Source organism: Monodelphis domestica, chromosome 8 (genome assembly GCF_027887165.1).
Source record: "Monodelphis domestica isolate mMonDom1 chromosome 8, mMonDom1.pri, whole genome shotgun sequence".
Taxonomy (NCBI): domain Eukaryota; kingdom Metazoa; phylum Chordata; class Mammalia; order Didelphimorphia; family Didelphidae; genus Monodelphis; species Monodelphis domestica.
In genome coordinates, this window is record NC_077234.1 from 4301370 (window position 1) to 4323093 (window position 21724).

A 21724-nucleotide genomic window follows, 5' to 3' on the forward strand; every position below is an offset into this window, starting at 1 on the left:
TAAAAGGATCTTTACCTCATAAATAAAAAGAAGGGAAATATGAAGAAATCCCCCATTGTCTGGGGAGGGGCACAACCATCTAGCTAGCGATTGGCTACCTACCACATGGTTAGCACAATGGAGCCAGTTCTATAATGCTCCAAATTAGGGGGGAGCACGGTACTCCCATTATATGCCATCATGCCTCTTCCCCAATCTCTTTCATGTATCAGTTTAGTACTCCAATGCCTGCTTCCCTCACCCTTCTTTGCATTACAAATGGTAGATTGAGAGAGAGACAGAGACAGAGACACAGAGACACAGAGACAGACAGAGGGAGAATCAGCTTAACAAGGAGGCCGGCTCCTTGCAAGGGAAAGACAGTGAAAGAAAGAGATAGATAGATAGACACAAAGATAAAGAGCAAGCTCCTGCGTGGCTGGGAGAGATAAAGCCGAGTGGGTAGAACACACAATACCAAGATTGTAGCTAGGTCTTCCATTGATTATGACAAAGAACCAGATTTGTAGAGAATGTGAGTGTCAAGCATTACATCATGTGTAGGAGGCAGAACTTTCCCACAGAATATTGTTTATGAAAAGACTTTCCCCAAAATATTTCTAAAGCTATTGTACAAATGCAAGCCATTGAGGAATATTGACAATAATTTGGGGGTTCGCTGGAACCAGGGAACAAGAGCGTCTGGGTCAGTTGGCCATGACTTTGCAAAAGTTTCATTGGTCATCAAAACAATGAACAAGTCAAGGATTGTTATGAAGGAAGCTTTCAGGGGATGTCTTTAGCAAGACAATACTTTTGAGCTGCTGATTTGACAGCTGGCCCTGCCATGAAATCCCAGGCAAATTTACAAGCATGTCTTTTATGGCTGCTTTCCTCAGTGGGCCTAATTTGTCTTAGGTTTCTCCATAAGTCACTATCAAAGGATTTCTGCATAAAGGGAGTTTGGACAGGCTGACTACAGAGCTCCCTTGCAACCATGAAGACCCTCGATTTCCCATTCTCCAAATTCCTGCTGGAAATTCCCCCCTCCTCAGCTTCTGGCTCACGTCTTCTTCCATTTTCCTAAAGCCTAGAAGTTCCTTAGCTACACCAAAGCATGCCTCTGATTCTCTCAAACTCCTTTCCTTGTATCTCTGAGAAATTGCTCAGTTTTCTCCTCTGGAGGAAGTTGGAGGTACAGTGATTAGAGCACTGGGCATGTAGTCAAGAACAAGTTCAAATATTGCCTTGAACAATCTCTAGCCACGTTACCCTAGGTAAGTCACTTAACCTCTGTTTGCTCCAGTTACCTAAAATGGAGAAAATAATAGTGCCCACAGAAGTCTCTTGCTGAGTGTATTGCCAAGGGCATCCCAGTTCAGATCCAGTCTAGACGTGGCACTCTCGGAGGTCCCTTCTGGGGCTGAGATTTGGTAATTCTATGAAAGTCTGTCTCACTTTGGGAAGGATCCTCACCGCTTGGGATGACCAGAACAATTTAGTACCTGGTAGCAGAGCCTGCCCTGGCTCTGCCATCCTCTCAACATCTCTGGACTCGTCCTCAGATGGCAGACAGGCTGTGTGTGGGTTCGGAACCTTTTCACCTCAGCCAGACAAGCCAGGGGAGGGGTCCTCTGTATTACCTTAGAGACTTCCATGAGGTCCCTGAGCTGCGAGAAGACCCCTCCAGGGCAAAACTTGTTTATGGCCGTCCTCATCATCACCGTCAGAGATACCAAAAATTTCTCACCCTTAACGTGAAAATTCTCCTTTCCAAATGTTTCTTTTCCTGCAGGTGGCTGGGTAGCCCGCCCCCCTGTGAAACAGCAGGTCAGTCCTTGGCATCTGCAAGTCAGAGGCTGAATCTCCCAGTTTTCTGCCAGCCCCCCAATTCCTTGTGATGCCTCTCAAAGGGAGGAGATGCTCAAGCTGCCTCTGGCATGTCATTCTGCACGGTACCCGCCTGCCAGGAAATCCTTCATACAGTGCATGGAGATCGGTCCTCTTGAGGAGGGTTTCTCTGCCCTCCACTGTTGCCCTAGTAAGAGCCTGGAACACGAGCGGCTCCTGAAGCACTCACTGTCTGGAAAGCACGCCCCCTCTAGAAAAGTAACTCCAACTCTACGTATTTTAATGAGAGACAAACCATTGACATGGAAGAACTTTGGGTTCTTTTTTTTCTGCTTACAAACTGTTGCTTTTTTCTGTTTACAAATGGTCTAAAGATAGCAAAAATGCTGTTCAAAGACTTTGCAACATCACCCAAAATGAAAAGGATGCTCATTATCTATTCCAAAATGCTTCAACCCAGGCAGATTTTCCATTAAAAATGGATCGGCTTAATTTAAAACTGAGAAGGAAAAGCACTAAACAGAAAACTGCTCGGCATAATTACAAACTATCCCTGAAATGTGCAGAAGTCTAATGACCTTGTAATGATAATGAGAAAGATTTGCATCGACATCACATCCTTCACCGAGAGGGTTGCCATAGTGCCCAGCAAAGCTTCAGATCCAGGGACAACGTCCCCATCACCGAGAGGCTAAAAGGCCACTAGCTGATGGCCATCTCAGCATCTTGCAACAGCTTCTGCCTGAGGAGACAGCCCAAGAAGAAGGACTTCTGTGATGGAAAGTGGAAAGAACTGGAGGGAGAGGCATGAGAAAGACGAGCCTGACCAATTTCTTCCTCTCTTCCTGTCCTCTCTCTTCCCCTGCCATGCCTGGACATGGCTGTGGTGCTTCCCTCCTCTTCCATGATGTCTCAAGAGGGTTTCCAGGAAGTGGGAAAGGAAATGGATCTCTGTAATGGCGTGGGTGACCATTCAGTCACAGTGTCAGGTCAACGTCTCTTCTTTGGGCATGGCTGGGAATGACGCAGATGAACCAGAATGGGCCAGGTTCTCAAATCCGCCTCAGAGCCGTTGTTGCCCAAATCACCTCTATCAGGAAGCGTTGGGAGGAAACATCGAGAACATGCCTTTCAATGATCTTGTCAGGATGGGTGCTCCTCCAGCACTTGGCCCAGAATCTGGAATACAGGGGCGCCCTAAGGAGTACTTTGTGAGTGATCGGCACAGCAAATGCCAGTCTCAGCCTGATGACCACTTGGGAGACGTCGTTGGACATTTCGGGGCCTGAAAAGGTTCACTGGTGGCCAACTGTCTGGTCATGAGGCTTAGTTGGGACAGCTCTTCCTTGAGTGTAGACAGGCAGTTCAGCCCTTGAGGAGGTCCCAGTTGGATCAGACCTAGCAGAGCTTTAGATCTGACGCGGTCCTCAAGGAGCTTGGCCAGTAGGCGAGCTCAGAGAATGGTCCCTTGGAAGAGGCAACGCAGTCTTCTTCACTGAAGTGGGGGAACCATGTAACAGAGCTACTGGATACCCACCAGCTGTGGGTCCACCTTTACCTTTACAAAGGAATCTTCACTGTAACTAGGTAGCAAGTATAGACGGACCCACTTCTCACCCCAACCCCTGGAGGCCACCCCTTCTCCTATGACACTTCAGTCCTGGGGGAGAAAGGGCTCAGATTGTAAGAAGTCTCTGCATAGTATTTGTTCCACCCTGTTCACTTCCAAATGCAGAATGGCCAGTGGGTGGATAAGTCCCCATTTCTGCTTCTGTTGGACTGGGCTGGGCAGGTCACTTGGGATTTCATAGTAGCACAGCGAGGATTCATATGGTAACACTGGGTTAGTGAAGGACTTTATGTATGCCATTTTGATCCAGTGAGGTAGGTGTTATTATGATGCCCATTTTGCAGATGAGATAACTGAGGCTAGAAGAGATTAAATGCATCGTGCCTAGGATGATACAACCAGTAAGTGTCTGAGGCAGGATTTGAATTCAGCTCTTCTTGCCTTCAATAACCAGCACTGTATCTAGGCGGCTTCACTTCTGTGTGGAGGCATCTCTCCATTCAGAGGCTTACACATGTCTCTCCTACTGGAACACAGCCAAGGGAGAAGAACCATCAGACCAAGGGCGACACCCTGGCTGAATCCCCCTCCCCATTTTGGAGCTATGGCCAGTCCAAGGCTCCTTCCTCTTCATCACGTGGTTCCCTGCATGGAGCCCCTTCCTCATCGTTGGAGGATCCTCCAGGGTGTCCTCAGGGATTGCCAGCAGAACGCCCTGAATGTGCTCCTGAGGACGGGGCTCCCTGGCCAGGCTCCGCTTTCCCCCACACATTTTGGTGTGGTCTCAGACCCCGGCCTGAATGTGGGCAGGCGTAGCCCTGGGCTTGGCCAGTGATGGACACAACTTGGGATCTTTAGCTCTCCACTTACCCACACAGAACGGGAGGTTTTCATTTAAAGCAACGCCACGCCTCCGCGCTGGACCTCAGGGCTGGCTAGTCTCTGGGCAGCAGCCCGAAGCTAGGAAGGCTGCCCTTTGCCCTTCGGGGTCCTCAGCGAGGCCAGAGGCAGCGGGCAGGGGCAAGCCTGTTAGTTCTTTCTGAGACAGATGCCGGGCGTCCTGCCCAGACACTCCAGCATCACCTTCGTCCCCAGGAGGCGGCCCCAAGCTCAGACGAGGAGAGGCAACATATGGCCTGTCAGTGCCATCTGAGCCCAGGCATAAAGAGAACAGAGATGCTGGCGGCTTCATGGCGTGCCTCCCTGGTGCCCAGCCAAGGGCCAGGCGGGCTCCCTGCCTGCAGCCTCGTCACCCAAAGGTCCTTGGGAAAGAGCCTTCAGGGAGGAGAGGGATGAGCTCAAACGCGGGCCCTGAGTGACCCTAGGCAAGTCACCTCACTCTTTGCAGACTCAGTCTCCTTTCCTGTAAAATGGGCATCCCAGAAACATGTCAGGCTGGTAGAGAACTTTGAAGGTCATCTGGTCCCATTCCCTCATTTCATTGGGGAAGAAAGGGTTTAATTCAGCTGGATGAGCTTTCTGGGTGCTAGCCGCCACTGTTTCCAGGGTTGGGGACACGGAGCGAGAACAAAGCAGAAGCGCTCCAGATTCTCCAGAAGGTTCCACTCCTTCGGGGACACAAGTGGGGAGAAAACCTTTACTCAGAATACTCAGGATATACATTCACAAAGTACTTCAAAGAATTTCTTACGAGAGAGGAAGGACATCCTGGGGAGGGATGGACAGAAAGAACTTGTGTAGGAGGTGATGCCCAAGCTGGACTTGGAAGGAAGTGAGAGATTCTAGGGGTTGGACAGTAAAGGGAGAATATTCTCGTGTGTGTGTGTGTGTGTGTGTGTGTGTGTGTGTGTGTGTGTGTGTGTGTGTGGTCAATCTGGGCAAAGGCATGGAGGTAGGAGATTGAATGGTCATTTATGGAATATAGTTCCATTGACCAACAGGTAATGTTTCCTTTTTTTTTTAAACGATTACCTTCTGTCTCTGAGTCTATATTGTGCATACCTACAAGGCAGAAGGGATGACCTTAGTCCCACACAAGGGGTAATCCTCCAGCCTGTGAGTCTTCCATGGCATGGAACTCTCCACCTGGGGTAAAGGGGGTCTTTGTAACTGGAATACTTTTCCCTAAAGAAGACGGTTCTTCATTAGCTCCTCTCTGGGCCCATGTCCAGACCTCAGAGAACTTCCCAAATGACAGGAGGCTGGGCTGGTGAGGGCTTTGGTGCCACAGACAGGTCAGTGAGTGGCCACAGAGGGGAATCCCACAGGCTCAGCAATCACTCGACCCATTCTCCTTCCCGCGGTGGCAGCCACAGCTTCGTTCAGGCAGGACCTGTAAGCCCTGAGTGCAAGTGATGGCGGAGAGGGGCCGGAGGAGCCATGCTTTCCCTCCTCCTCTCCTTTGTCACCGTCTTAAATTCAGGCACCATCAAAGGTCCTGGCTCAGTCAGAGGTCTCTAAGGCAGCAGAGAGCCAGAGATGGCCAATATGGTGCAATCAGCTCTTGGTTCCATTTCACTGAGAGACTGACAGCCATCAGAGTGGGCCAGAAAGGAGGGACAAGCAGAGCCACTCGGCTCCCTCTCTGCCCTGCCCTGCTCTCCCAGGACACTGGGCAGGTGGATGTTTATAGAATCACAAAGAACCTTGGGGAGAAGGAAGAAAGAAGAAAAGAAGGGAAAGGAGAGAGGGAGAGAGAGACAGAGAGACAGAGACACAGAGAGAAAGACAGAGAGAGAGAGACAGAGAAAAGGAGGGAGGGACAGAAGGAGAGAGAGAGAGAGGGAGAGAGAGGAGGAGAGAGAGACAGAGAGAAGGAGGGAGGGAGAGAGGAAGGGAGGGACAGAAAGAGAGAGAGAGAGAGAGAGAGAGAGAGAGAGAGAGAGAGAGAGAGAGAGAGAGAGAGAGTGAGAGAGAGAGAGACAGACAGACAGAGAGAGAGAGAGACAGAGAGAGGAAGGGAGGGATGGAAGGAGAGAGAGAGCTACATATCTATATATGTATGTCTAGGAGCTTTATTGTCTGTGACCTCAGTCTAAGTCAGCAGAGGGAGGAGGCAGCCAAGAAAAAGCTACCTTGCTCTAGGGCTGCATTAAGAGAGTCGAGGCTGTCTAGCCTGGGTGGGGGGGGGGGGGGAGGTCCACTTCTCCCTTGAGTGTCTTGCCCATTTCCTTGAGCACTTGGCCACTTTCCTGGAAGGTCTCCACCTCCCACCCGCAATGGCTTCTGGCCATCCGTGTAGTCCTGGGACGGAGGAAGGAGCTTCCAGCTTCCTCTCTGGGTTTCTTGCTCCCTGGCTGACCCACAGCCTTCCCAGGTCATGGTGCCACTGCAGGAGTGCCAGGCTCCTCTCTGGCCTCGATGCCCCCCTTCACCACAACTGAATTGCTCAGGGTTGCAGGCTTCTCCGAGACATGATCCTCTGCAGCAGACAGTGAGCCCCGAGGGCTGGGGCTGGTTTTCCTCTTTGCCTTCATGTCTGCGGTGCCCAGCGTGGGGCTTGGCACCTGGTGGACGCTGAGTGAATGCCTGCTTAACCCCTCAGCCCTCTGCCAAGGGGCCTCCTGACGTTGGCAGCTGGGCAGGAGCCATCGGAGGGAGCCTAACCTGTCCAACGTGTAACTGTCTTCACTAGGTTTCAACACCGCCAAAGGCGACTTGGTGCGATCCATCCTCTGCCCGCGGCCCCTCAGTGCCAAACTCTGCAGTGATGCCTTCGACTGTATCTTCTTGGCTTTCCTGGGTGTCACAGGCTTCTTCTGTGCCTTCAGTGTATGCATGTACCAGGGGTACGTCCAGGGAGGCATGGCGGGGGGCGGGGGGGCATCGACTCCTCCTGCCCACCAGGCAGCTTTCCTCGGTTGGCCCCAGTGCCCGGGCAGCATTGTTATGTGTCCCTCCTCGCAGCCAGCCCAAATGCACTCAGCATGAACAGACTCCCTTGGTCAGGATCTAGCCACTTTGCAGCATTGGGTAGGGGTTTCCAGCCTCCCAGCACATCTCTCCCCACTCCTCTGGGGTTTAAGGTTCCCTGGAAATCTCAGCAATGAAAGCTTCTTTGGGAACGTCTTTCCTGACCTCAAGGGTGCCGGTCAGAGGTTTTCTCTGTTATTGTTGGCTTTAATTTGCATTCCTCAGCCCTTAGCCCAGTGACTGTCTATAGAGCAAGGGCTGCGTCCACGATTGTTCTCTCGTTCCTCATTCTCTCATTCAGGTAAACTGAGGAAAGCCCACAGGCAGGGACAATAGTGAGCCCTCCTCTCCTCTGGCCTTGAGAGTGCCAAAGGGGGTCCTGACGTCTCTGGGGAGCTTTGCTGACTTGATGGGATCCGTGGAGGAGGTTTGGCCTGAGGAGTTAAGGCGGGCTGGGGAGGGATCAGAACTCAGCTCTGTAGTCAAGCCTTTGTCAGGCTGCCTCAAGCCAGAGGGAGGAGAGCCATCGTGCATGGCCACGCAGGACACCACGAGGAGCAATGGATGAGCCACAAAGAGGCAGAATTTGACGCCATTAAAGGGGGGAATCCTTCCTGGAAAACCATCAGAGCTGTTCCAGAGCAGAAGGGGGTGCCTTGGGACGTGGGGATCCCCTCATCAGAAGCCTTCACGTCAAGGATGTTTGGTCCCTTGCCAGGAAGGCTGATGAGGGGGATTCTTGTCCAGGCAAAGAACGGGCTGAGGGATGCAGAGGCCCTTCCGCCTCCAGGACGCCCTCTCGGGGAGCACTGGGGACCCGTGGCACGGGCCATGGAGTGAGGACTTGACCCGTGTGCGAGCCCTGCAGGCTTTGGTGCTCTCCTGTCTGACACGAAGGGGCTGGCCCGGATGCTTCCGATGCGCTGGTCCTCCCTGGAGGTCCTCCCTGAGGTGCCGTGAGCTCTGGAAGGCCCGTTAAGCGATGAGAGCTTGGCATTGCCAGGCTGCCCGGGCATTTTCTGGTGTTCTGATGTGGGGAAGGAAGGAAGGAGAAGAAGTCAGAGTTCTATGAAAGTGCTCAGCCTTCTGCCTGGCCTGGTGACCTGCCTTGTGGAGGCTGCCTGAGCCCTAACATGGCAGCATCTGGTGGACAGGAGCCCTGCCCAGAATGGACCTCCCACCCCGCCTCTCACGTCCTGAGGGGGACGGTCTCCTGCCATCGTGGCGCCCCCAGAGTGCTCCAGCAGCCTAGAAGCCGCTGAGCCTCCGCCAGGGGCGCCGCCCATCGCTTTCCTGCGCCCATGGGTCCCCTCCAGACTTCTGCCAGAGACACCGCGACCACGTCCCTGCTCCTTCTCACGCTCTCGGCTCCTCCCGTGTGGCCGGCAGCCTTGACCACAGGGATCTTCTATGCTCAGAAGAGGCTGAAGAAGAAGATCTTTTGCGTCTCGCCTCAGAGAATCAACCCATGCGGCCAGATCAGCCTCGTTTGTTTCCACAAAGTAAGGTCCTGGCTTGAGGGAGGTGGGCAGGGTCACGGCCATGGCCGGAAGGGGCCGGGCTGACCGTCTACACTGACCTCCCCCTCACACGCTCACTGTAGAGACCAGTGGGGCGCTGGGAGACTCTGAAGGAGACGCTGGCAGGGCTCTGCCGCCATGTTCCATGGGTTGGAATCAGGGTTCTAAAAGGAGCTCCTTGCAATAAGCACTGGGGCTGGGGGGCTTTTCTAGCCTCGCGTGGCACTCCAAACGCCCGGGGGCCAACACGGATCCTGCCCAGTGCCTGTGCCTCCCAGTTCCTCAGAGAAGGCTCCAGGCATGAGGACATTTGGGAGCCGGGATGCCCACCAGAGCCCATGGAGAGAGAAAGGGGGAGATGGAGACACAGAGACAGAGACAGAGCAGAGCCAGAGCCAGCCAGCCAGAGACATGGAGAGAGCAGAGACAGAGAGACAAAGACAGAGATAAAGAAAGACAGAGACGTGAAGAAATCGAGACAGAGAGCCACAGGGACAGAGACCCTCATGCAAAGGCAGTCTGGTACAAGACCAAGATCTCCGGGCTGGGAGCCCTGGCTCTGAGTTGTCCCCTCTCTGCTTGGGTGCTCTTGGGCCAGTCACTTCAGGCTTCTCCGTTTCCTCATGCATAAAAGGAAAGGGGTCGAGGACGTGGTCTCTAAGGGTCTCTTTCATCTTTAAAATTCTCTAATTCAACAAATGTCTCTGGAGAAAAGAGCTCCAGGACTCTCTGCAGGCCTCTTGCACTGGGGCACCCATGCCCGGCTCAGAGGCCCAGCGTGTCACAAATCGTAGGGATGTCTAGTGTCCATTTTTTGTTCTTGTTCAGACACTTTCTCTGGCTCATTTTTATTCCATGAGGCCAGGCTGTACTAATGCTTGGAACAAGTACATGCACGTATATCTGCACACACATGACATAGATCCACATACATGTACACACAGTCAACACACACCACACCAGTGTCTACATAGATTATCTGCCCATCGATCGTGCTTGCACTCCTCTGCCTGCATTCTGCTCCCCTCGGGAGCTCACACCGTTCCTATTTCCTTGTACTTCTAATCCCCTGTAGCAGGAGCTTCGTTTCCACATCACAGAACCCTCCCACCCACCCCTTGGCTGGGCCATGGCTCTGTTTTCCCTTTCACACATGGATATTGGAACAAGCCTCATTCATCAGGAAAACATTTCCATCTGGATGGAACTGGAAGCTCTCTCGGAAAGAGATGCAGCCAGGGGATTTGTCTCCTAGACACACTGATCGGTGCCCTTTCCGAATCCTCTGGGGAAACACTGCAAAGCTTTCTGCCGCCTTAATGAGTAACTCCTACAATTTGGAGCTCAGTGCCGCGGAGCACAAAATGAAGATCTCTGGAGTCTGGCAGCCTCCTCTTGCATTTGATTCCCTGGGTGCTTGGTGAGAATGGCTGACCTTCTCTGGCTTCCCCAGGCAGTCAGCTTTCTAGCTCCCTGGCTTGGGAGGCCAAGGACAGACATGGATTCAAGTTCATTCTCCCCCTCTGATGCTTATGTAACAGCACAGACTCCAGTCTCCCTCAGGAAGTCTAGAATGCTTGTCCCCCAGCTTTGGACTGTGAGTACATATTATGTTCAGCCTTGGGGGCGGAACTGTAGGAATTCAATTTTAATTCAAATTTAATAGCTTGACTAAAACATGTGAAATTATAAATAATATGGTAGTTGCCAATTTAAAGTATTATTGCTCAAAGTTCAAATAAGTTTTAATAGCTTTTATTTACAAAAGAGCTGGAAAGAGTGAAAGTAGAGAAATACAGAAAGGTATGGAAGACATTAGCCTAACAATCTAAATATTGTCATAGTGCTCGTCTCAGCCAGGATTTGTTGACCTTCAGCTGGGATTAAACTCTCTCCAGAAGAAAGGAAAGGAAAGCCAGCTATTCACTCACCTAAGTTCTCTACAAGAGGCAGGTCAAGATGATGACTCAAGCTGAAGATGACTCTTGAAACCCACTTCCTTCTTGAAGCTGACTTCCTTCTTGGAGTCAACACCCCTAGCTCCCCAAATTCAGGGCCTTTTTTAGTGGCTTCTTGTTCCTTCCCCTCTTCACAAGGGCCAATCATAGCTTCCAAATTGCCCAGCACTATCCTGAGGGCAGTGTTTGTGGGAACCACTTCTCATCTTCTGGAGAGGTAAATACTCATCAAAAGAGTTCACAGATTCCTGGCTGACTGAGGTGTGAATTCTTGTTTCCTGGCTGATTGATTTGAAAGGGTGAAGAGCTCCTCCACCTAGTGCTAAGAAGGGTGTTCAATCTTTTGTTGATTTAATTCAAGAGTAGACAAAGGGGAGTTAATCCTGTCTTCACAATCTGGTGAGGTACTAAGTAGAGGTACTTAAGTTATTTTTAATCAAAGTGTTAACTCAAAATAGACAAAGGGAATAAAGGATTTCCTTTCACAAGTGTAAACTCAAAGAGAACAAAGAATTCCCTTTTACAGAACCTGGCTCCTAAAGTGATGAGCCAGCCTCTTTTCCCCACATAGATTGTTTCTTACTGACCATAGGGCTCAGGACAAAATTAATTTAATCTTTGATATGGCTCATATCTAGAGTCTCCCCAAAAGGGAGTAGAAATGTACTCAATGTATATTGTAGATCAGATAGATCACCGCTATTTATTTCTCCCGTTCAAAAGAAATATTTAAAACACAAGACTCACAAGTGTCCATCCACAGAGACCCTAAAACACTGACTCCCAGATTTAGCTTATCTAATCTCATCTGGGGCCTCCCTGTATCAAGACAGTATTTCTATTGCTTCTCAATAAATCTCCTTTCCACTCATTTTGGTGGCCATTCTAAAGCTTCTTGTCCTTCTTCAAGCCCGTCCTCATTCCACACTCTTGACTGAAGACTCTTCACATCATGCTTCACTGGAAAAATTGAGACCATTTGGCAAAAGATCCCACTTTTCTCCTCTTCACCTCCCTTCATTCCCCTGGTGATCTCTTATCCACCCCCCCCCCCACTTCTATCATATCCATGAGTGAAGAGGTGGTTCCTGTCTTTGCCAAAGCCAGCCCTCCTCCAGGCACTCTTGACCTCATCATCCTTTTTGGCTTCTCCAGCAGATTTCCTCCAGTATTATACCCACTCTTGCTCTTCCCTCTTCCTCTCCCTCTCCCTCACCTCCCCTTCCCTTTTCTTGATCTAATTGCTTCTTCCTTGTTGCCTTTGTATTCTCCAAGCTTCAAAACAAACAGAAATTCTCACTGGATCTCATCATTTCCATTTCTGCTATAGCCATTTCCCTCCGTGTGTGTTTTAAGGCTTTTGTTACTCCATGTATCTAAATGATGCTCCAGATCTGTGGCTGTACTTGAATGGTTCTTGAACCTGATGATGTGCATCATGAGCTTTTTGACTAGTCATGGAACAACAATAAACCTGTATTCCTGGCATTAAGAATTAGCCCTACCCCCAGCACTCATACCACCTTTTGGCATCCTCTCACTCCCTCCTAAACCCTTTATTAGCGTCTCCCCGTGTCCAGCTTTGCCTTTGAGAACTGCCAGAGGCATGGAGGGTGCCATACAGGAGATATGGGAGTGGAAAAGGAGGGCAGCTCCCGAGGTGCGAGTGAGAACAGAGGGAGGACCCATGGGCCCTGCTGGTGTGTGCGAAATGTGGCAAGACCTATGAGAAGATCCAAGGACTCATTAGATGGAGCCTCAGTAGGACTGCAGGGCAAGGTCCCCCAAGATGGGGAGTATTCACAGGGAGGAGAATACACATCTGGTGAAACAATGAGGTGGAGGCATGGCGACCTCTGAGAATAATGTGGACCCAGCCTTCAAGGACTGCCCTGAGCAGCTGGTCCTGCCCGCCTCCCTGTAGATGGTTTCATCCATTCCTCTGGCTGGCTGGCTTGGATGGGTGGCCCTGAGTGAAGCTAAGGGGGTCCTCCAATGGCAGACAGCACCTCAGGAGGCCTGAACTTGAAGGATCATCAGAGCTGTGCCCCATGGCCGCAGGTTTCCAAGCCCAGGTGACCACCACCCACCCCATCCTGTGGTTTTGCAGGAGGATTAAAATGGAAGCCACAGTAGCTATTTACCCTGCAGGTAGCCAGAAAAAGCTCCAAAAGAAAATAGGAAGCTCTTCAAGGCAGAAAACAGGAAGCCTTCAAGTACTGAAGGAAATCTCCTTGTGATTTAGATTTTGTTTGTTGAACCGGACATGTGTGTGTGTGAGTGTGTGTGAGTGTGAGTGTGTGTGTGAGTGTGTGTGAGTGTGAGAGTGTGTGAGTGTGTGTGATAAAGACTAGTCTGGCCACAGGGTCATGATCACTCATGCTTGTAGGGGCCTTAAAATCTCTTCCCTCTTTGGATCCCTACAAGCGCCCTGTGGTGGCCACACTGAAGGCGTTATTAGTCCCGTTTTAAAGCTAAGATAAACTGAGGCTCAGAGGCGTGTGCAGTCACATGTCAATGGGTGTCAGGCCTATTTGAAGCGCGGGTTTCTCATGCCTCTGACCCTAGTCTTCCTCCCACATCCTCCACTGCAATCTGAAGATGAAGCCCGCCCCCTCCCATGCATTGACATTGGCCACTAGCTCTGGCTGCCCTCCTTAGCCTCAGAGCACTTCCCACGTTTTTAGGAGATGTTTGAGAACTGCCATGGGGGCAGCTTCTCTCAAAGAAACGCAGGTGATGCCTTGGGCAGCCCCGCCGTGGGTGTCAGGGCCGTCGCTCCCCTCTAATGGGGCCTCCGTGAACTTTCTGCTCATGGAATTTGCCTTTCTTTTTAGTTAGAGCAAAGCTTTGCCTTCCTCCCTGTCCCCCAGACCCAGCCTGGGGTGATCCCAGTCCCCACAGGCTGACTGCAGCCCTACTGGGGCTGTTGGTCCCCAGGGAATGCTTCTTCTCGCTGCCTATTGAGCTTCCCTGCCCTGGCTGGGGCACCAGCATCTGCCAGGATGGACCTGGTCACTTCTTGGGCTGTTTATCTGTTTACACGCCAGTCTTCAAAGCGGAAACGCCGCGGCTAACCCTCCTGTGAGTTTCACGACGGGCACCCTGACAGAGGAGGGCCTCGACCCGGCGGCTCCTGGGATGGGAAGCTGGTGGGTGTCCAGTTGTAAGTGAATTTGTCTCTACGGGGTTCCGGGGGAATCTTCCAGCGGTCGGAGCCTGAGCAGCCTTCGGGAATTCTGGCCTTTCTAAGTCAGGTGAGGGTTGGTTTTAAAAGGAGGTGGTGAAGACGGGAGGAGAGAGACCAGAGAGGGCTGGGTGAAGCCAGCTCAGGTTCTCTCTCCAGTTAGGACAGACGGTGAGGGCCCACAGGCCAGCTTTCTGAGGTGATGGGGAGCCGGGAGTTGGGAGATCCGGCTTCATAGCTGGGCTCGAGTCATGACGGTCAGAATAGCCCCAAGGAGCTTTTTGGCGCCTCCTGGCAGCTGGGCCTCTCCTCTGGCTTCTCCAGTGGAAGGTTCTTCGTCTGGCGGAGCTCTTGGGCCCACCGTTGGCCATCTTCATCTCTGCCTAAGTGCAGAGCTACCAGGATTCGTGGAGGGGCCAGAGGCAGAGACAAGGGCACGGGCAGTATTCTGAGTCTCAGCCACTGAGCAAAGACCCTGAGGATAGGACAGACGGTAGGAAGCAGGCCAGACCTTTGGACGGACAGGACCATTGATTCTAAGTGCTGTGACTCAAGGTACTGGCAGGTCCTCTGCCCTTAAGCGCTTCCCCAAACGCTTCGGCCAAGTTCATTCTTCACTGACCTAGACTGAAATTGCCACCATCGGCAAAGAAGAGCACGTCTCTGCGGAGAGCCCCCAGGAAAACGTACCTACCATCACCAGAAGGACCTTCCAAGGCTCCTTATCAGGGTCTGGAATTGATGACTCTCAGGGCTGGGAGCACCCTCTGAGGGGAGGATTGGACTAAATGGCCTTCCATGGCTTCGTCAGCCCCGGTCTAGGAGCCCATGAGACGGGGAGTCACCCTCGAACAACAATCCCTCCAGCATCTGCCTTTATTAGGTGCCTCCAAGGCAAAGAGGGAGACCCAAAGCTGAGAGCTAGCCAGTGGATTTCTGTGGGTTTGGGGAGTCAGGGGCGCAGAGCTTGGGGAAGCTGGGCCTCGCCTCAATGGCTGTTTCAGGGGGGAGTCAGTTGGTTTCCTTGACTGCACAGTCCCCAGCAGGGTGCAGATACTCTAAGTCTAAGTGTGCCAGCTGGGCTGCACTAGACTGAGACTTCCCAAAGTCAAGGGGCTCAGGGAAAGGGCCTTTAGGGGTTTTGTCCGACCCATGACTTCATCAGTGCAGGGGCTCCTGATAGGCCCAATAGGCACGGGTGTGACCCTAGAGTTTGAGGGTTCTCAGGGTGAAGTGACCTACTCAGGGTCACCCAGTCAAAGGTAGAACCTGGGACCAGGTCTTCCTGACTCTCCATTATTCTATGCTATTGTCCTATGCTTTGTTTGGGGGAAATAATAGTAAGAATAACAATATTGAAATAAGAATAAAATGAAATGAAACAAATGGTGAATAAATTTAATAAAATGAATAATAATAACTCCCACTTCTATAGGCCTTAAGGCTCACCGAGTGCTTTTTGCTGAAAAAATGGGTCAGGCAAGTCGGAGTATTCCTTTTTCTCAGTCGAGGCACCTGGGGCTCAGGCAGCCGTTTCTCCGTCTCCCAGAACTAGTGCCCAAACAAGGCCCCCAACTGCATGAGGCCATCAGCTCCCAATTTCTAAGGAGGAGCCACCATCCAGCCTCTCCCCGCAGAGAGAAGTCTTGTAATGGTTTTCTAACGACCGCAGCCCCTTCCCGCTTTGATGCCCCACCGAGTGGAGCAGGCAGTAGAGGGCAGGCTTGTTCCAAGCCCCTTTCAGGGAAGGAAACACATAGCAGTCTCCAATTCACATCCTCTCCCAGTTTCCGGGCAGTCCACAGCTTCACCTCTGGCAGTGCCCCCCCTGGGGCCCCCTCTGTGGAGCCGTGGCCAGCTGCTGCTTCCTCATCGCTCTGGATTGGACAGGAGACCCTCTGGACTTCAAGATGCTTGAAGGCACCGGCTGGGTAAGGGCGTGTTTGGGTCCTCTGGGTGATCCCCAGGAAAGTCTTCTGAAGGGGACCAATTCATTTCTCCCCCCAATTCCATAACCTTCTATTGAGGACCTACTGCCAGCCCTGTGCCAGGGACTAGACTGGGCAGACCTGGCCTGCCGTCCATGAGCCAACACTCCGGATGGAACGTAGGGTAGGAGAGAGCATGGCATGGGGCGGCGATCGGGAATGAGGCCCATCGAAAGCAAGAGAACGTTCTCAGCTGAGCCGCAGGGGAGAGAGCAGGCTGCCACACGGTAGAGAAATGGGACACCAACGCGGCACCTCGTCCTTGTGGGACCTCCCTGTCCTCGCCGAGGGACTCGCTCAGTCGGCCAATCAACAGGCACTTCCTCGAGTTTTTGCCGAGTTCTGGGCGCCGCGCTGAAGAAGGGAGATGCAAAAAAGAAAATGGGCAACGCGAAGGAGAAGCGGGAAAATCACAGCTGGGGAAATGGCGGCTCTCCCTAAGGGCAGCCAGCGCAGGAGAGACCGAGCTGAATGGAGAGCTCCTTAGTAAATTCCAGGAAAGGCGTTAACGGGCGATGAGCAAAGCCGCAGCCCGGCACCCCCGCCAGACGCCGCTGCCTCTGGGGCTGGGCACTTGTACCAAGCTTTAGCTTTAGTCAGGCAGGCAGACGCGGCTTTGAGTCCCGCCTCGGGCCCTTCCCCGCTACAGATCTTCGAGAAAGGAGTCGTGTGGACCGTCCGAGCCTCGCGTCTGCGTCTCCAAAATCAGGGCTAGAGTGGACGTGCTCTCGGATTCCTTCCAGCCCCGATGGACGATCCCGTGACCTTTCCCAGTGGCCTTGCCTGGGAGCGCCATGGATACACGCCGATGTCTGGGCGGAGGACACGCGGAGATCCTTCCTGCGTGCGCCTCACATTCCCAAGGACGGAGCCCCGCTTCTCCTGGAGCTCGGGAACAAAAGCCTTCCTTGGTGTGAATGTGTGCTCGCTGCTCGTGCTGACGCTCTGATGAGGGCGCCCCTCCCCCCTCCCCCATCCCCCCATGCCTCCTTACAGAAGCCCGGGTGCCTGCTTAAGTGAACAGGCTCATCAGTTAACGTTCTGGTGTATCTGTAGGCTCCAGCGAAAGCAGTGGCCATTTTGCATCAGTTTCCATTTTCATCGGGCTTGCAGAGGATGTCGGTGATTACGCAACAGCTTGGCAGTGACCACTTTGATGCGTATATGAAGGGAGCCCCCGAGATGGCAGCCATTTTGTACAGGGGAAACAGGTACGGAACCGCAGAGTCCATGCTTGTTATTCTTTCTGGGGCAGAAAACAGACCCCAAACAGCAAACGAGGCCAGCCTGATGAATGTCAGAGCAGAGACCCGAGAGCCACAGATGCAAAATGGAAAAACGTGTGGCTAAAGGAACGCTAATGGGATGAGAGGAAACGAGAACTTCCCAGGGCACCCGCTCTCTGGGCCAGCTCGGAACCCCTTCCTAGGCTTCCCGACATAGGCATTCCCTGAGGAAAACCGGCCCAGATTTTCACAAGAAAATTACTTGCATTCAAATAAGTTCATTTAGATAAAATGCCAAATTTCTCTCTATTCCTACCCCAACCTCCTCCATGCTGCGAGGCTGCCTGCTGCTGTCAGCCCCGGGTTTCCCATCACACCCAAAGAGCTCCTGACCTTTGCTTCTTTTTGGAGCCTTCTAGACGGTCACCCTTATTCGATGGCACAAGCGCTTTACAAGCACCTACTATGTGTCAAGGGTTGTGCTACGTCTTTGCCCTCGGGGAGGTTCCGTTCTCCAGGGAGGATGACACAGCCGCGCACATCGACTTGAACCAAGACTCTAGAGCTTCTTTCCTCTCCCCCGGAATCCCCACTGGTGTGTTTGCATCTTTGTTGGTCGGAAGTTACAATGAGTTTCCAGGGAAGGCGTTGATGAACCAGGGGAAGAGGCAGAAGCAGAGCCCTCCCCACAGGCTAGTAAAGAGCACCCAGAGCACCCCTCAGTCTACGGGCCTGGGCATTCCCTCTTAGTTCTACCCTCTGAGGAGGAAACTTCTCGTTGGGGGATGACAGTGATGGGAAAGACAACTCAAAAGGAAGCTGAAAAGTGGAGGTGAAAGGAGGAAGCTGGGACCTGCCACCGAAGTAGGATGGAGAGTGCCAGAGGAGGGCAGCTGGGAGGGCAATGAAGGGACGGGAAGGCCATCCAAGGCAAGGGAGACGTTCCCAGGGCAGAGGGTGCTTCCAAGGTGTGGATTCCAGGGTTGAAGAATCCTTCTGGGCTAAAGAGATCTCCAGGGAATGGCAGAGCTGTCTGGAGGAGGGCAGGAAGGCCGACTCCTCGTTCCATCGCTCTCTTCCAAGTCGATATTCCTGCACTTGCTCTATTTATCTTTCAGCACAGAAGCCTCCTAATTTGTGAGGTGTGTTTAGAGAAAAGCGGCCCCTTCCCTCCATCCCCAAGGGTACAGCATGTCAACAGAGGGGGGGGTGCAACAACCAGGAATGACGCCCAGCAGCATTGGTGCATCACTTCAGGTCAGGCCACGCTCTTCACAAATGAGATCGATCCCCCTCGATCCTCAGAACAACCCTGTATGGAAAGATCGTGTCATCATCCCCTTCCACCAAGGGTGAGCCTGAAATGAAGGTGTCCAACAACCCACTAACTCGTGTTGGAAGCAGGATTCCATCTCAGTCTCCAGCTCCAGGACTCTCGAGGCACGGCGCCTGGATGCCTGGGGTTGGAGGGTGACAAGAGCCATCAGGAAAGGCCTTGGCTGAGAAGCGGTGCTTGGACTGAGCCTCGAAGGGAACTAAGGAAGGTGGAAGTGAGGGATGAGGGTGTTTGGGGAACTGAGAGCCAACTTACGCAAAGACACAGAGGCAAGAGACATCCATGGGGAAGGGGAAAGGGGCCACATTGGTCTGCAGAGAACAAAAAGGAAGAGAAATGGGAAATGAGGCTGAGGCGGGTGATGAAGGATTTGGGGGGCACCCAGAGGGCCGTCTTCTATCCTGATAGCCACCGGGAGCCATGCCAGGCGTCCTCTCCCTTCTCTTTCCTCTGAGCTCCTGGTGACCGACCAGTCTTCTCATTGTATGAACACGGACCACCCTGGTGCTGTTGCTCTGCCAGCTCTTCCCAGGCTGTTTGGTCACTGTGGGTCCCTTCTCTACACTTTCTCTCTTGAAGATACTAACCAGTGTAGGAACTAGAAGACACTCGGATACTGGGTGTCACTTCAGTGATCTGTCTGTGATTGATTCAGGGGACTGGGACCCAGGGGTTTAGTGGATGCCCCCCAAACAGTCAGGAGGAGGGTGAGGAGGAGCAGATGAAGAAGACAGAATGATGAGCGTTTTTAGAAACCAGGAGCCCAGAGCTCACCTTTTCCTTCTGCCCCAAGAGTTCCCTCAGACTTCAAGGAGCTGGAGCGTTTCACCCTGCAAGGTTTCCGGGGCATTGCCTTGGCTCACAAACCTCTGACGGCAGGTGGGCACTTAAGCCAGGTAAGCAGCTCTGCAGCTGGGGTTCCTATAGCATCGGCACGTGGTGGCGTAGACGTGCCTGGTAGAAAAGCCAGATTTCTAGATCTTCCAGGGACCTTGGCTTCACTGCATCCTCCTGGGGCAGTAAAGCTTTCCTTCAGTCCGGAGGTGTGCCTCTATGTGGGACATGGCCACTGGACAAGGGTCGCTTGAATGAAGTTGGATCATATTTTCACTTGTAGAAGTTCCAAAGGGGGATGAAATGTGGACACAAAATAGGATTTGCCATAAACCTCAGGGGTTTGCAGAACTGTTACACCAGGGATCGAGTTCTCCTAAAGGCCGAGAGGCACCTCACTTCCATCTGAGCTCTGCACGGAAGAAGAGTCACAGTCCTTAGTTACAGGAGTACAGCGTGTCGATTCTTCATCTTTGTCCTTCATTGCTGGAGTCTTTGCATGGCTGCTTAGCTCGATGCATCTGTGATCTTGTTGTTAAAGGTACCAGACCTCACTGTGCTCATCCAAACCTATCCAGGGCCTCTTGTTCCGGGTGCTTCTCATACCTCCATCACGAAAGGTGGATCTACCGCAGTGATGGGAAGCCTTCCTCTAGCTCCGATATTGTCTGGACACCCACTGAGTGAATAGACTGGTCCGTAGATTATTATCCTTTGTTCTCACTCTGATCAGTAATTGTCCTTTGTCTATGTGGAGGGAACAGTGATGGGGACCATCTAGAAACAGACAGAGGTAAATAACCAGAACATTGAGTTCCTGCATGAAGTGAAGAGAAGACAATTAGAATCCGCCATCCCCTTATGCCTGGTTCTGATCCCCTCGTCGGTCCTTCGTGCAGAAATATGAATGATCCAGTCTATTATTCAAGAATAAAATGGTGGGGTTCTTATGGCACTGAGGGGATCCCAAGTTCTCCAGGTCAGTGGTGTGTGAGCTCTGGGAGATTGTACAGAGGAGGCAGGAATCTGATGCTGGTCCTGTGGTGGGTGCTATGTTTGTTATCTGAACATTCATCTAGCCATTCTTAGAGCCGCCTACCATTGGACTGGCTCTAGGGAAATGCATTTCTTTAGCCAGGGTAGCTCTTGTTGGTCCGGTAGTGTGGTAGAGTGGGAGGAGAGTAAGTAGGGCTCTAAGGACCTAGACTCAAATGTTGTGTCTAACATCTTCATGACCTTGGTCAAGTCATTTTTAACATCAGGGTTCTCACCTTTAAACTGATGATCGACAAGATGGCTCCTGATTACCCTCCCAGCTCTAGATCTGTCATCATACGGTACATCTACCAAGTCATAACTGAGCTGCAATAAGCCTTGGTGAAGAGAGCTTCACACTGGCCAAGCCACAGCTCCTTGAAATACTGAACATCTTCTGTTCTTGAGAATGTCATCCTGCACCTCCTCCAGCTTCTGGTCTAATGTATGACCAGAGTGCTGCACTCAGGCTCAGTGAGGTTGCCCATTTGCTTACCACTCAGGAAATGAGGCTGTCTTCACTGCATAGCTGCTCACGGTAGCACCACCTGCAGGCTGTTCTCTACTAGTAGCTCTAACAACTTTAACCAGATGTTGTTCCCTGTACTGGTTGCCGCCACAATGCTCCTGAAGGAATGGAACTGACCCCAGGATGAGGAAAGTACATCTCCTCATCTCCTCGCCCCTTCCTTGGCAATCAGGGGCTGAGGGAAAGGAAAAGCCCTTCCTTATCATGAAAAGGTTGGGGGGAACCCAGTGCGATTAGAGCTTAGCTCCATGGCTCCCTTCCTCTTCTCTCTAATACCTCTTGTTGCCCACAGATGACAGATGGCCTCACTCCTTCGCTTCAACGAGAAGATCCAAGTCATCCAGAATGGTCCCTCCATCTCAACCCTGTAAGCCTTGGATCTCAGCACACACGCTCTCTAACTTGCCTCTAGTGGTGCCCTTCCTCTTGGCCAATCTAATGAGACACCTGGATCTGGGCTCCCGTCTCTTCCACCCACCAATCATCCCCAGTCTCTTGCCTCCTCCATTCCTGCCTCCATGGTCACCAGTGGCCTCTTTCTTATTCAGTAGACGCCTAATGAACAATCATTTATCAAGCGCCTTCTACCTGGGAGGTCACATGAGCTAGTAGAGAGTTGGCCTCCGAACCAGGAAGACCTTGGCCACACTCTGTCGCAGACACTCCTGGGGGCCCCTCACAACTCTCAGGCTCCCAGACTAGCCATAAGGCAGTTGCAGGTCTTCTTAGGCAGAGGAAGCTCCTCACCATGAGATCCCCAAAGCATTTTCTTCCCCTCTTCTGGCCCCTCTAGCCACCCCACCAAGGACTAATACATGCGTTTAGTGCTCATCCTCTT

The 21724-nt window shown here is 52.1% G+C and overlaps 1 protein-coding gene across 1 annotated transcript in view; it reads left to right on the forward strand.

Annotated features, from left to right (window-relative positions):
- Window positions 1-2954: 2954 nt before the first annotated feature.
- The window catches only part of LOC100014232 (probable cation-transporting ATPase 13A5), a 52560-nt gene continuing 33790 nt past the window's right edge, over window positions 2955-21724 (forward strand). Inside the window, 10 exon segments of the mRNA XM_056807750.1 lie at window positions 2955-3041; window positions 5559-5595; window positions 6996-7149; window positions 7445-7458; window positions 8603-8780; window positions 13841-13903; window positions 15737-15869; window positions 16983-17137; window positions 19282-19384; window positions 21179-21253. Coding sequence (XP_056663728.1) covers window positions 2955-3041; window positions 5559-5595; window positions 6996-7149; window positions 7445-7458; window positions 8603-8780; window positions 13841-13903; window positions 15737-15869; window positions 16983-17137; window positions 19282-19384; window positions 21179-21253 — 999 coding nt within the window.